The following is a 16,202-nucleotide window of genomic DNA, read 5'->3' as shown; positions in this document are numbered from 1 at the left end:
TTCCCAGAATAGAAGCACATGGAAAATTAAAGTGATTTTTAGTTTCTGATAAAGTTAAAATATTACAAACTTTTAGCTTTTATTGAAAATTAAATATATTAGCAAAAGCAAGATTTAAGAAATATTTTACAAATCATTTACATACAAGAAAGCCAGTATCAGACATATTCACAAATATGCAAACCTTTAATTACAAAAAGTACCTATTGGCAGCATGATGCTTACCTTGCCACTGCAGTGTGCTCTACTGTTGATATAAGGCATAGAACTCACATTTGCACCAACTAAAGTTCAAATAAAACTTTAAGCTTTTAAATCCTGGACACACAATCCCCAATACACACACACACACACTCTAAGATTTCTTCTTGTAAGCTCTATAAACTAAGTGTGTGCTCTGGAAGAACAGCCAGCCTGAAAAGCCCAGTAGAAATGTAACTGGTACTAGCATTTAGTTTTCAGTTCTTCTTTAACATGTACAGGCCTAGGTATGTAAACCATATTCACAGTTTAAGTATTTTTAGACAAGTACCTTTTTTTTGCATTTGTTCCTTAAAATTGGCTCTCAGTTCAGCATACAGTTCATAATGTCACCTGTTTTGTGATGCATACATTTACAGGATAACTTAGAAGTCTGTGCCATGTTCGTAGTCAAGATAAATCACCAAGAGTAGTTAATATCCAACAGTGACATTCAATACTATATTTCAAATCTTTGTGCAAACAGCAAAAGAACAGTTGTATGAGGCAAACTTATTTGCAAAACCTTTAATACCTCTTCAATGTTGTAAACTTGGACTGTCAGCCTTAAGTCCTGCACTTACCACAGCTTTAAAAAGTCAGTGGCTAAAATTATCAAGTCTCAAAAATGTTCTCCTCTACATAGTGCAAATTGTAACATAGACAACGTGAAAAACATATCTAGCTGGATTGACTTTGTGCAATCATCAGTGGTCTTCTCTCATAGTTGAAGTGTGCATTCAAAGAACCACATGGTTCAGGACGTTGGGAGGGCAGGAAGGAGAGAAAAAGCAGTTCCGTTACACTTCTCAAACCAGTGCTAGATGTGCAAAGGCAGCAAAAATTCCAGCTGCAACTACAACCAGAACGGAGTATCTTTTCAGGAAGACCCAGGCGGTTAGTCACTTGGACTGGTCTCTAGAAAAATAGGTGAGTATATGCTGGATTTTTATCAGACGGTCTTTTAAAGACATCATAGAGAGAACTGACAGCTGATATCTGGGGTCTACTGGGAGAACCGCTAGAAGCCACCAACACCAAGCAGGACCATTGGGCATTGACTAAAAAAAAAAAAGAAAAAAAGATGGGAACAATGTAGTATAGTTAACTAATATGACAAATAATATGACAAAGACATAGAAGAAAACTGACAAAGTCTTGTTTAAAGTTTGCTACCAACTAGAGAATTTCTAATTCATAAGATCAAGAGGGTTCTGAATGGATCTCTTCTGATCTACCCTCAACTTGGAAGTCAAAGTACACTTAAGTTAAAGTTCATAAAGCAATGGATTATTTCTAATACAGACAAAGGAAGCTCAGATTCCTCAGGAAAAAATGGCTAAATATAGGACAGTCATATAATAACAGACTTCTGTAACGCACACTAAATCCATTACCTGCCATGCTATTCTTGAAGCTTGAGTATTCTTGATGCCTAGCACATTCACTGTACTCATCTTTGCTGTATTTAAAGGACTCTTCTATCACTGCCCCATTCCACTCATCTTATTACCTCCTAGACAGAGCAGGACAACTTCATCTGTTTCTTTTAAGTTTATAAAACATTCTGTAGCTTTTCCCTGTACTTTATTCAATTTCCTACATCAAACCTGAGCTGTCATGCCCAAGACACAACACTCCTCAATGGAGGCCATGTCACACTTAAGTCTTAAGTACATACCCTCAAGTCTTGCTGCCCAGTTACCCTAGCGCAATGAGTGCACTTAGTCTTCTTTCCTAAGACGTTGTTTTAAACTTTTTTTTTTTTAAAGTGTTCTAAAATCACTTCTGAATTAATACCCTGGCCTCCAAAGCATCTACAGTCCTCCCAGATCAGTTAGTATGGTCTCAAAAATACATAGCAGATAAGTGATGGCTTTCTCCAGTCTCCACTCTTTCAGGATCTCTCTGCCCTTCATCAATTGCTTACAACAACGAAGCAGATGGCTGCAGCTACTTTCTTAGACTTAAAGTAAACATTTGTCAAGTCCTCAGAGCTGCAGCAGTGTACAGCACTAGCTCAGAAAGGAAGTGTTATTTATGATTACCTTTTTATCACAGGTTACTGCCTACACACATCACAAGAAAGGAAATACCGAAAGATTTATCATTTTTTTCCATTTGAATTCTAACCGGTTTACACAAACTAACAGTGTAAAATGTTACTGTAACTTAGTGTTCTCAGTTTAGTAGTTTAATCTACAGAGCAGCATATCATCCTTTCTCGAGGAAAAAGTTTATTAGTGACAGAATTGCTTTTTGTTGCTCTTCATAAGAGAAACAAGACGTAGCCCAGCTTTCTTTCAAATTGAGAACATTTTCCTTTTCATATTTAGCAGTTGATAATTTGTTGTTCCCCCACCCCCTGCCATAATAAACACTTAATTGATACTAAATGATGTCTCACCTGTATATTTTCCTCCCTGTCAGGCATTGGCCCAAAGTGCTGAAGAATTTGAGTGCGGAATTTATTTCTTAGGTTTTGGAACCAATTACAGGCCTGATTGTAAACAAAATTATGAAGTTCTCTCAGTTTCTTTAGTTCTTTTTCATCAACAACCTAGTGGAAGAACATTAACATCATTACAGATAAAGAATCACTACAGTTGTTAAGCTAGCATAAACAAACTTACTTGATTCTAACTCTGTTTAAGTCATTAGTTACATTTCTTGCATTCTCCTAAGCCCTGATTCCTAATGGCTGAATAGTAAAGAAATCCTGTGATATTTAAGAAGAGTTACAGCATCATGAACTGTTGTTTTAATAGAAAGCACAGTATTTGTTATTTCATAATAATGAAAGACTAAGCTAGCTTCCATTTCTTCTGCATGCTGGCGCTGTATCCTCCAGGCAATCTATGGACCTAAAAAATTGACAGAGCCCTCAAAACAAACGAACTAAAATTAAGATACTAGCCAGTAGTAGAAATATTTGGACAGCGTTCTCGATACCTTAACATCTTCCAAATACTCAATGTCTGCAGTGCAATAACCATCTTTCATCCCTCTCCGTAAAACTCGAAATCTCTTTCCACCAACAGTATCGACAACAGACCGCCCATCAGGTAGAAAATGAACATTCCTAATTTGCAGCATGCATCCATAATCTGCAAAACTAAAAAACAGACCTTTGTCAGTAAGGTAATTACACAATTCTATGATGACACTTGACTAGAAAAAGACAGGACAGAGAAGCTTGATATTAGAATGAGAAAGAGAAGACAGAAGATATTAGAACGTAGACCCACCCGTTTTGAGAATCACTTATACACATCCCAAACTGTTTTGTCCCAGTTTCCATACTTCTGCGAATCATTAGTCGATATCTTGGCTCAAATACGTGTAGAGGGCAAGGCACAGTAGGATATGCCATAGTGCAAACAAACATTGGAACATTCTTGGTCAAGCTTCAAAAGAAAGACAAAAGAAATACATGGCTTCAAATCTAATAATTGAAGTATTCCATGACAATACTTTTTTTTTTTTCCACAGTAGGTATTTGAGGTCATAAAGCACTTATTATAAACTTTAGTAATAACCACATAATAACAATTTCCATAAACAGTAAGAACAGTGAGTGAACATTTATATATTGATTGCAATACATAATGGACAGTAGTCTAGTTAATGAGCTAAGTTATTTAAGTCAGTAAATATAGGGCTTGTCTTTGAGAATAGGGTGGGGTTTTTTTTGTTTGTTTCCCTTTTTGGTTTAATTTGAGCCCTATAAACCATGACAGAGAGGCACTACGCCCTTAAATGCGCTATTTTCCTGACGCTAAAAAGATGCAGCAGTATCTACACAGTAACTAGGTCACCATTTAGACTATGTTCAATGACACAACGTGGCATACGATTTTTACCTTTGCAATGTCTCACTAAGGCTGAAAAAAAATTCCTTTTCTTCAAGCTATTTTGTGAAGTATACATAGTTGACACAAATCAGGTAGCATTAACAGGTTTTCAGTTTTAGTACCTTTCAGACTATAAAAATATAATTCTGTAATTTGCATGAACCAGTTTTGGTTTTCTAACACATCTACAATACATGATTCTCTATATATCTAAAGAACTCTACTACAGATGAACAGCAAGATTAAAAGATTTTTCATCATACCTTTCTTTATACTATTGATCTCTATCATGAACGGCTTTGAAAGCAATTCTAGTATCTGAGACTCTGCAGCTAACTTAAGAGGACAGTTCCATTAACAGCAGCAAAGCTAAAACTGAAGTTCCACAAGAGTGCACTCAGAAAAAGAAAGGCAAATGTATTTTGTAGAGGACTTAAGAGTCTCAAGTTACTACTAAGAGAGAATTTATACATTGCTACTATCAAAGTGTGGATTTATTTCCACGGTATTGAAAAATGCTTATGTATTGAAATACTTATTTAAGATGGCTTTATATTCCTCCACGTCTGTGATATGCCATTATTAATAACCGCAAATATGGTAAGACATCTCTAAAAAGGATTTCAATACTAATCTCTCAAGTTTTCTAGATAGAAGACAGCAAGCTTACTTTGAGTGTTCAGCAGTTTCTTCAGCATGAATTCTTTTTCTCTCATATAATTCATCAGACAAATATTTCATTATTAATTCCTCCAGCAGTTCTGTGATGCAATATTTTCTGCTTGCCAGGTACTGTAAGGAAAGAAATAATCATATGTATTAGCAGAGGACGTGAGAAAACTCAGCTGTTATTTAATACCAAGATACAAGAGAGATCTCAAAGGAGATTTTAGAGCTCAAGTTCTTACTTCTTAGCATCTAACATTACTCTAATATTTGAAAATTCTCTTTTAGTTCTGCCTGACAACTCCAGTATCCGATTCAGTTTATACTTCTATACTTAACGCATACGGAATTGACTTCCCAGATTATACAGCCATATAAATTAGGAAAGTATACAGAAATCACAGGCAAGCCTTACTGAAAAGTTACCCAAGTTTACAAACACTCCGGATGAAATTATACCAATAAATAAAGTAGGCAATCACAGAAACATAAAAACCTTTTATGTCCTGAGACAAACATAGTCAACTTGTTTTGTATTGATGTTTACATCAAGATTTTTTCTTTCCAGAAGCAAACCATAACCCAAATGAATCCAAGTTGTTGTAGTTAAGCAGCCTTTAAAATGATAAAGTGTGTGTTTATAGGAGCTCTACTGAGAAACAGTACCTCTTTCAAACTCTCCTTACAGAGTGGACACTGAGGAGCATGGTCTAAGCACCGTTCCAAGCAGCCTTTGCAAAAAGTGTGCCCACAAGGGGTTGTCACTGGCTCAAAGAACAGCCTGAAACAAAGTTATTGAAAAAGTTAGATACCATGTAAAGTTTTCGTCTTGCTAAAAAAAAAAAAAAGTCAGCGATCGACTTCTAATTTTTAAAACTAATCCTACAGTAGAAAAAATTAATCCTATGGCCCTTACACTTCTTTTTCCCCTATAATGCAGTTTGTTTACATCTACCACCACACCCCCAGTATCTTTGTACTTTCTGATCAATCTGAGCACATTTCAACTCTAAGTATTTAAACATTTATCCTAATACACTAAGATTTTGATCTTACTACAGAGATTCAGAATACACAAATTAAGTGAGAGTTTAAAGAGCTAGGTTGCTTTAAAAGCAGTTTACATTCTATTGACATAACGATGGACAACTTAGCATATACAACATGCTTTAAGATTCTTATTCTGAAAACCAGGACAACTCAATAAAAACTCTCAAATACATCAACTACAACTAGTAATCTACATTCTGCAGTCATTTCCTAGACAAATCTGAGACACACAGGCAATATTCTAAGCATTAGCTTTCCCACAGCAAAAACTCATTTTGTCTAAAAAACAGAAAAACTAAAAAAACACATACCCTAATATTTAACTACAACCCTAATATTTAACTACAAAAGATCCTGTCCTGTTAACACCATCAAATCTAATTTAAAAGACAATCTGATTAAACTGATAACGTAGTATACTTATTTAATTGTTACTTGCTGTAGCATTGTATTTAACTGCAGGGATACAGGAAGTCTGAAAATTACTCTTCACTAGCACTGGAACTCATTACAACATATATCTCAGTTTTACGCATGTGCAAAAGATATGTGGCCAAACACCTATAATAGAAATAATGAACCAGAGAGATAAGTCTTACCTCATACACAGAGAGCACTCAAAATCTGATACATCAATCAAATTCCCTGGAATTGTTCCATAAGCCAGTGTCGTATCCCTTTTTGTACTTTCTAGGGAAAAGCAAGACAAAATACTCCTTTCAAAGAAAGGCACAGGAGAGTAAATACTTTAAAATTTTCAAACTAAGTGATTGTTTACCTCCTTGCTTTTTGTGCTTGTTTCTTCCATCTTCACTTACAACCGTATCCTGTTCTGAAAAGGAAAGCTTTCTTTTCAACAAAGCACCTTTTTCTTGGCCAGAAAGAAGGGGTTCAGAAGATACTCTCTTTAAGACATCTTCCTTGGCGAGGTCTTTCGGTGAGTTAAGAGCATGGGCAGATTGTGCCCGATTTAGGCTTCCACTGACAGGCTCCAGTACTTCTGATCCTCCTAAACTCTACAAAAGACAAATTAACTGTACTTAAAGCATAACAAATCGAGGTATATAAGATGTGAACACGCAAAGGTTCCCACAGTTAGTTCATCAGTTAGCTACAGGAATTTGGTAAGCCAAGACAGTACTCAAGTTTGCTTAGCATGAACAACTTAGAAGTCTTGATTTGCTTCAAAGAGAACAATTGTATTTTTATATTTATTAATTCTTTATGTTACTAATATCAAACCTCAGCACTTCCTAATTGGTAGTTCACCAGAATGAGATGTCTTACATTCAAAATGAAAACACATTAGTCCCAAATCACAATTCTTCAAATTTAGCCAGTTCCAGAAAGGCAGCATTTAGACTGGAGGATAATTATGCCAAACAGTGTATGAGAATGTCAGATATTTGCACATTAGCCAAAGAAGAAAAACTATCTTATAGTTTTTGTTACCTGCTCAGGACAAAGTTGCAAATTGCATTGAGACTCTGCCACCTCAGAACCAAGTATAAAAGGTTTATTTCGAATATGTGGTGAATTCCAAGCAGACTCCTTCAGGCTTTCTCCTAACTTCTCAGGTGACAGCACATCACACAGTGTCTAGAAAACAAACAGCCAAGTGTTCATAATACTGTAAAAGAAACGGGGTATAGCTTGTATAGCTTTATTATAAACCTAGATACCAGAACCAAGAATTCAATCTATATGAAGTTATCCCCATAACAGGGCTTTATTTAAGCAGTATCTGAGAAACAACAGTTGAGAACGAGGAGAAACCCACATACCTGTATAACTAAGCAGAATTTATCTAGAAATCATTTCCGCTACAAGCAGGTGACCTCTTCAAACAGTTAGACATTACACTGAAAAAGCTGTATGATGATGAATTGATAATTTTTTATTATTGTAAATTTACCTAGAATTTTTTTCACTAGAAGTGACTTCTTCAGTTAGCCATTATTGATTCAGTATCACAGCTTTTTCGATGTGTTTTTTTATTATTGAAGAAAAACTGTTGTGATAGGGATGTGAAAGAGTTCAATTTACAATATTCATGTTGCTGTTGCTTTCCAGTCATCTAGGTTTTCATTTAGTAGCTACTTCAGAAGCATAAATACTTTGAAGCATGTGTTCTTAAGACCTGTAGATTAGCACTGTCTTTGAGACAGCATGATACATCTTGACAGGAAGCAATCAAAGTGTCTGTCACTTGAATCATCTCTGTACGCATTAAAGCTTTTTAGGTGGTTAATGTCTACCATAATAAGAACTTGATAAAGCAATCAAGACAGAGGTAGTAATCCAATTTGATAGATCAAGTTACCCTTTCTACTTCAAGCTTGGCTGGAAGAAAGTCCTCATCAAGGGCTAAGCACTGTAGAAACAGTTGTAAGGCATCACCTACAAAGCCAGAGTCATGCAGCACTTTTCCTTTCCGGAAGTAGACCTGAGAAACAGATAACATGAAGACACCTCTAGTGAGTACGTAGAACTGTAGTATTCATCTCACAGGCATTACAACTGAGTTAGAATTAGAGCCCTCAGTGATAAAAGAATGCACCTCTTCAGCAAACTTGCGCTGTGCATAGCATGTATGATCTATATGCCTTGTTTCACCTAATTCCCTATGCTGAAAATAACCATGGGGTAGGTTGGTGTTAGTCTCTTTCCAGTTAATTTGTTTTGGTTTACACAAAAGGTTAAAATCCAGACTAGTGCTGAAATCACACAATGCCTTAATTTCACCCTTCTTGTGAGGGTGAGAAGAGGGACACATCATGGTAAAACAGTTTTCACAGGACACCCTTTTTGCCCTCAGTTTCATGAAAAGTCTCATGGTTCCAGCCTGCAGGGGAAGACTAACTATAAACAAAACAATCCACACAACCATGCATCCCTTACATGCATTTTAATATATATTCTTCATTGAAAACAACACACTTTTGGAATTGTTTCCTCTAACTGTAATTTATTCTCGAATACTAGACAGTAGCCAGGAAAAATAACTTTTTTTTAACTGGGGTGGGAGGAAGAAAAAAAGACTATTTAGAAGTCCCTTATACAACACATCTCAATTTAAAGAACCCATATTTGCAGTAATATAAACAGAAGTTCAGTAAAACAGCAAAATACATGTATAGTTTATATGCTAGATTTTAAATAATGGACCAGAAGATTGAACTGGAAAAAAACACCACCACCACCAAAACACTGAATGCATTTTCTGTGGATTGATTGCCAGTACTAAGGAGTAGTCTGTTAAACAAGGCTGTCAGATGGGGTGTGCATCTTTCTTGATGGATTTGGGCAGATTCATTAAAATAGATCCTGAAGATAAACTATGCTAATCCTCCTCTTACAGATAAATTCATATTCCTACTGAGATAAGAATTGTTGGAATATCTATCAAAACAAGCTCAGTTAAGCAAAGTTTCTTTCCAAACATATAGAAAGAACTACCAGCAACGCTGAGAAACAAAGACAAAAGTGCTGTCTGAATTTGCAGCAGCCACAATATTGCTGATTGCAGGAGAGATCAAGACAGAAGCAGTTATCAGTCCTCCCAGGTGCAGCAAGATCTTACTGCTCGTGCTGTGCTCAGAGTTCAGATGGTGTTGCAGTAACATTACTGCAATAAGCTGTAACAGTTCTGAAAGCCAGTGACTCCTCAGCTGCCTGCAGTGTTTGCAAAGCTCAGTTTCCACCGAGTTTCTCCAGGCTTTTCCAAAAAAAACTTTCCCAGCTAAACTAGCAAATTATGCTTCTCAAAAAAAAAAAAAAAAAAGGCAGCCATTAAAGGTTACATCACCACAAACTATTCCAAGTCCAAGTACTGGAGCCAGTAAAAAAGGCCTCAAATGCTTATTTATTTATTTTTACTATTGCAAATACTATTGCAAAAGGATTTATTGCTCACACTTTTGATTCTTTGGCATCATTTGGGAAAGAAAACTGCCCTGTTCACATAGCAAAATGTTTTACCAATGAAACAAAAAAAAAAAAAAAAGTTGATTTAACAGAGCCAAAGATCCTAGTCCTGACTGGCAACAATGCTTGCTCATCTTACTCACATGATGTTCAAGTAACAGATAACGCTTAAAATGCTTTCAATTTGGACAATGGTGTAAGTATAAACACTTCAGGGGAGCTTTAATAGGACCAGCCGTCACATAGTGTAAGAAATTTCAAATGCCAATTACCTCAATGAACCAAACGTACAGGCATTAGTTCTGCTTTTAAGCAATTAAACCTGACTGCACAATTTCAGCCAGCCACCCAGTCACATAACATTCAGCTGAAGTTAAGTTCATTAAAAAAAAAAAAAAAGAAAAAAATTTCTTAAGAGAACACATAGAAGTGTTGTTCTAACAAGTAACTGTAAACAGCACAGAAGTTCTTCACAATACATGCCAAGAAGTCAGTTCTGCTCCATTTAACCCTTCATCCAGAATCACTCTCTCATATTGCGAGAGGAAGTAAAAATATCCAAAGGTTTTGATGAAGGCTAAATTAACAGTTCTGACTGGATTCTTCAGCCTATTCTAACCTGGCTATGGGTGAGCACTGCAGTCTCATATAAATAACTTCTTAAAGATACCTTTTAGCAGTTTGCATGTCCAGTGAGGTAAGACAAGGAAATCAAGTGTTTCAGGCATCTGATCTCAGTTCAGAATTTGATGCAAGTATAATGCAGAACACATGGATTTTATAGATAAACACAGACTTTGAAAGATACAGAGTTTATATCAACATACCTCTGGCCAACTTGGCATTTTAGAAATAACAAAATTTAGATCTTCTATGGCTGTTTTATACTCTTGGAGGCCAGCATACGACTCAGCTCTATAAATTCTTAGCATCAGGTTACTGGAATCTGAAAACAAAATCAAATAGCATTTTTAATAATTTTTACTTTTTTAAATAGATGTTCTTATAGAGGTATGTCTAAACCACACTAGTTGAAAATACACTTCTGTAAATTTTAAAATACCTGGAGTAGATTTCCTCCCACCTTCCTCCCAGTATTCGGTTAAAAAAAATAAAAGCAGCAATAATTCCGAGCTTACACCTTTCAAGATAAAGATTAACTTTCGAACCCTCTAATGCATCATGCAGCAACAAGAAAATACATTTTAAAGAGACCTACCACTGATACTGAAAACAAAGTATTGTTCAGTACTGCTGTGACAACAGAAGTAGAGGACTATGTAGATTTTAGTTTCACAGTACACCCATTCAAAAACACACAAATCTGAGATTTTTACAAGTGCGGTAAATTCCAAGGATTAAAAAAGTCTAAGCAATAAGACGTCTGCTTTCAAACATTCAAGTGTTTATTTAGCCTGTCCTTTGTTTTTGTAACATCCACCCACCACCAGCTATAGCTAGAGATACAGTCCCAGCACGCCCATGACAGTACCATCTGGTACCAGAAGTACTCTTTCTCCCCACGTGGAGTGAAGAGATGGCTGCTACCAGAAAGCCAGTAACACCAGCTGGCAGCACTGCTGTAAGGAGCTGTACTAGAAAAACCTCTGTAAAGGGAGAACTGTGTAAAGACAAGCTTTCGTCTCCAAAATACAGCACTTTGGATTCTCAGCAGAGTAACCTCTGAATCGGAAGCACACCCATCTCCGTGCCATTTAACCTGTGATTTTCATAATGCAAATAATTGCAGTCATTACTTGGAAAAGTGCCAGTACATGGCTTTGTTGTTGACTTTTTTAAATACACCTGTGCTTTTCACTGAAAGAAATAAACAAGTTAAACATTGGTCTATTGTAAACAACTTTCAAATTAAGTTCTCTAAGCTTGCTTCAACAGGATCTCCTTGGAGGGATGTGGAGGAATCATTTTAAATGAATATTCTACCTCAATGCCTTGTTTACATTTTCATTATTTCCAGCATTAGCTTGTTTTACATTCAAATCTACTTCAGCAGAAAGCCAGACCTCTCTAAGTACCAACTGCTTTGTGTTTAGGCAACACTACAGGTAGAAGACCTTAACAGAAAAGGTTAAGGAAATCAAAACCCACAATGGATTTCATGGCTGTAACTGAAGCTCTTTCTGATTTGTTTACGTTTTGACAGTTTCCCTTCAAAACCAAATACTCCCACATCTTCTCTTCTATTTCAGATGTTTAGCAGAAGTCTGTGAAACTGTCTTTGTCTAACTTAAACATGGAATTCTGCAAGTGTAAGTCTTCTAACATCTGCTTTCCTGGGGCTTGGAGTTATGTGACTACTACAGCCCAGTAAGGCAGGAGCTCAGATCAGTTCTCTGCTGTATTTTACTCCAATGTCCAGCAGAGTCAATACCAACCCAAATTCTTTTCCTTGTGGACAGCAGTGAGTGTAGGTCTTTGATCTACAAGAAGCCACCCATATGCACATGATCAGAGTGAGCTCAGCTTTTTCAGACTTTCAAATGTCAAGCAATGACCTGAGGAGCTCCGAGCTTCTTTTCTAGGAGTGGTGGTGACAGACAGTTTGAAGATGAAGATGTGTGTTCAAGTCTAGAGCAGGTGGACAGTTTGGTTGTTTTACAAAGAAGAAAAGTATGGTTTCAATGGAACTGGTACCAAACAAAGAGCTAAACTAAACAGCTTAATTAGGACCCCAACTCCTGACTGTGTTGTGCTGCTACACCAGCACCACCAATGAATCACAAGATCCCTGAATATCCCAAGTAGGAAGGAGGACTCAAGGATCATCGAATCCAACTCCTGGCTCCACACAGGACCACCCAAAAAACAGACGTGTGCCTGAGAGCGTTGTCCAAATGCTGCTTGAATTCTGGCAGGCTCGGTGCCATAACCACTGCCCTGGGGAGCCTGTTCCAGTGCCTGAATGATCAATACAGATTATAAACTGTCTCTATTTTCAAGACAGGAAGACGCAAATTTACATATGCAATTTAGTAGCATGAATTTAGTTGCTGGGTTTTGTAATTATGCTAACTCTGTTTTGCAACATTTCAGAACGCATTTTGTTTGCCACCTAGCAGGAGGATGTAAAACTGTTTCAATTCCTTAGACCCCAGGCTAAACAAAGCAGAAGTAATTTGTGCTTGAGTTTTCAATTTTAACAACCTGTTACATACTGAAATCACTCAGTTCTAACATATTCAAAGAGAAATTGTTTTAATAAAAAACATACTGAATACTTTCAGTGCAGAACCGTGTGTATCAGGTATCATTAACTGGGAACTGTACAAAGATTTATGCAAAAAGCACTTAGTACGCTTTTATTTTTTTTTAATGTACTTTCAAAGCATCTGCTCCTGGCTACTCTCAGCATGAGCATACCAACAAATGGACCATCCTTGGCCCAGTCCTTAAAAAGGTTTAAGAACCTTTTTACTTGGTTATTTAAAATACATCAAGTTCTTCTAAAAAAAAAAAAATGTAGTTCGTACACCTTTTCTGTACTAGTGTGCAGAAAAACTGTATTGCACAGTATTTGTGAATGCAGTAATACAGGGGCATTCTGATCATCAGGGGTTGGAACATAAGGGAAGAGGCTGAGATAACTGGTCTCGTTTAATGAGAAAACACCAAAGGCATCAAGAGAACCTTACGGCCTTCCAGAATTCAAGAAGCAGCTACCCAGCAGACAAACAGACTCCATACTTAAGTGCTCAGGGAACAAACAAGAGACAGTGGTTATAAACTGAAACAAGCGTAGTTTTGCCTTTAAGTAGAAAATTAATCACTATGAGGGCAATTAACCTTTGAACAGGTTGCCCTGAGAGGCAGTGGAATCTTCATCCCTGCACGTTTTCATTACCCAGCTGGACAAAAGCCTTAAGCAAACTGCTCTGAGCTTGTTGTTTATTCTGCTCCAAACCGAAGACTGGTCAGCAGACTTCCTCAGGCCCCCTCCAGCAGGGGGGAGTCCGATTGCACCCAACCATGTCTATCAGCCGCATGTTTCGGGATTAATGACATGCTGTACTTGGATTTTAATTCAACAGACTTCCTTTAAATAAGCTATTTCATTCCAACCCCTGCAAGGCACGTATTATCCATGTGAATGTTAACATTCCTCCTGTCTTTCAAAAGTAACTTCTACACCGTGACAAACAGCAGTAATTTATTTTACAAGAAGTGTAAGAAGGTTATGACGAAATGCTGTTTGAGTAAAGCTTTAGTGTCAAACACTTTTATTTAGGGCATTAGGTCTATGTTTATCACAATTTTTAACTCTGTATCTGGACTAGTGAGAAAAGAAAGAGATGAACTAGCAGTGAGGAAGCTAAAACAGAGCCATAATGATTTTGACTAAGAGTACATTTCTTACACTGTGTCTTCTTCACCTCTTTAAATGTTTGCAAAATCTCTCATTCTGGAGAGAACCAGAAACTGTACCGGCAGCTATTAACCATTTCTCTACTGGCCTGAAAGCACCTTCAATCTGTAGCTGCGAGTCAGCTCTCTAAATTCACATTTCATGTGTCTCTGCCCTCTGATTCATGAAGCTCTTTACTAACATTAGCAGAATGCTTCGGATATACTTGGAATGTCGCTCGTTCTCAGGACTGGAAGGACAGGAAATAGTTACATAAAGATCTTACATGGAGCTTCTAATACACGCACTGAATTCGGGTAATAGTTATGGATAAGCATCACAGCTCGTAACTATCCTCAGATTCTAATACCGTTCTGAAAACCAAACTTTAAGATGTAGCTTCACAATAAAAAAAGGAATCAAAATTCTTTCAGCGTAGCTATACAAAGTCCTATGGTGTCGCTAAACGCACAGAAGATTAACTAGAGCCTAGAGAATTAGTGTTAGTTATTGTTATCTTTTATTTTTTCAAAAATGGGTCTTGATCTATTGAAGAGAGATCACTATAAGCATTTGTGATTAATACCGGAGTCCTTGGTTTGTATTCTGAGCTCTATTTCTTTATGAGCCGCACGAGCCAGTGCTGTACTTCAGAATACACAGAGCAAACAGAAGTCTTCCTGATAGTTCTGATACTCAGAACAGTTCGGGCTCTGCTTGGCCACATCCCTACGCTTTGCCAACGCTCTGGCCACCAACACAGCACTGAAGACCACGGCTGAGCGCACCGAAGCGCACAGAGGAAGCTCCCCAAAGGCAGAAGGGCCGGGAGATGTCACCCCACCGTGCCGAAACAGCTTATTCAGGAGCTAGACCGAGAGCCGGATCGGAAGGATTAGCCTTACGCAAGCTTCCTCGCCCCGTCCCCACCCCACAGCCGACCGGGGCACCACCACCACCACCACCACCCCCCCCCCCATCCCCAGCGTCCCGGTGCCGCCGCTCCCCGCTGCCGCAGGTGGTGCCGAGCCGCGCCCGCGTGATGTCAGCCCCGTTACACAACGCGGCCCCTCCGCGCCCGCCCGTTATGCAACCGGCCCCCGGCACGCCTCGCCGAGCCCCGGGGAGAGCAGGGGAAGGGGGGGGGGCTCCGTCCTCCGCCCCGAGCCGTGCCCCGGCCTTACCTGCCCGCAGCGCCTGCCCGGCGGCGCCCAGCGCCTCTCGGAAGCGGCCCTGCGCCAGCAGCTCCTCCAGCCGCCTGCCGGCCCGGGCCCGCTCGCACTCCGCCGGGAACCACTTCTCGGCCAGCTGGCTCAGCACCACGCTGGGCCGCGCCGGGGCCCCCGGCACCAGCCGAGCCCGGCAGCGGCGGCAGCGCGCCCGCAGCTCCCTGCGCAGGCAGCGGCGGCAGTAGGTGTGCCCGCACGGCACCGTCACCGGCTCGCCCAGGAAGCGGCGGCAGCCGCAGCAGCGCAGCGGCCCCTCGGCAGCCCCCGAGCCCTCCGCGGTGGCGGCGCGGCCGCGGGCCAGCCCCAGGCGCAGGCGGTAGTTGAGCAGCAGGCACTCCAGCAGGCGGCCGCCCGGCGGGCCGAGGCACAGCGACGCCAGCGAGGCGCCCGCCGCTTCCTTCAGCCGGGCCGGCGCCGCCTCGCCCTTCTCCTTCTCCTTCCCCTCCTCCTTCCCCTCCTGCCCGGCCGGCCACCCGCTGCCTCCCGGCTCCGGCGGCAGCGCCCCGGAGGAGCCCTGGGGAGCGGAGGACGCCATGGGCTGCCCGGCCGCGCCGAGGGGGTGTGGCTGTGGCGGCGCCCGGCCGGGCTCTGCGCACGGCACCTGACAGGGCGGGGCACGTGATCTCCCGCCGCCCCGCCCCGCCCTCCTTTACATAAAGCGCCGCCGATCAGCTGACCCTGCCGGCGCTTTGCTATTGGTGGAAAAGGGGCGCGGGGAGGGGTTAAAAGCGCCCCGCCCGCTCTGTGTGTATGTGTGTTCGCCACGAGGGCGGGGCTGGCGCCGCGCGCGGCCAGGGCGTGAGTCACGCGGGGGCGGGCTCGCGCGGGAAGGGCCCGGCCGGCGGTTGGGGAGCGCGCGCGCGGCCGTTAGCG

At 40.2% G+C, this 16,202-nt stretch overlaps 1 protein-coding gene across 1 annotated transcript; it reads right to left on the bottom strand.

The window, feature by feature from the left end:
* Window positions 1-89: 89 nt before the first annotated feature.
* Window positions 90-15,874, bottom strand: LONRF1 (LON peptidase N-terminal domain and ring finger 1). The gene is made up of 12 exons (XM_084286773.1): window positions 15,285-15,874; window positions 10,565-10,683; window positions 8,134-8,256; window positions 7,263-7,409; window positions 6,589-6,826; window positions 6,410-6,500; window positions 5,427-5,541; window positions 4,765-4,886; window positions 3,489-3,647; window positions 3,193-3,355; window positions 2,648-2,800; window positions 90-1,301 (listed from the first exon to the last, which is right to left on the bottom strand). Exons 1-12 carry the CDS (start codon window positions 15,862-15,864, stop codon window positions 1,143-1,145), a joined length of 2,169 nt encoding a protein of 722 aa, XP_084142899.1. The 5' UTR covers window positions 15,865-15,874; the 3' UTR covers window positions 90-1,142.
* Window positions 15,875-16,202: the final 328 nt, after the last annotated feature.

The sequence above is a fragment of the Netta rufina genome (assembly GCF_964035555.1).
Source record: "Netta rufina genome assembly, chromosome: 4".
In the NCBI taxonomy this organism is placed as follows: domain Eukaryota; kingdom Metazoa; phylum Chordata; class Aves; order Anseriformes; family Anatidae; genus Netta; species Netta rufina.
The sequence above is the reverse complement of the archived record's forward strand: the minus strand, read 5'-3'. Positions and strand labels throughout refer to the sequence as shown.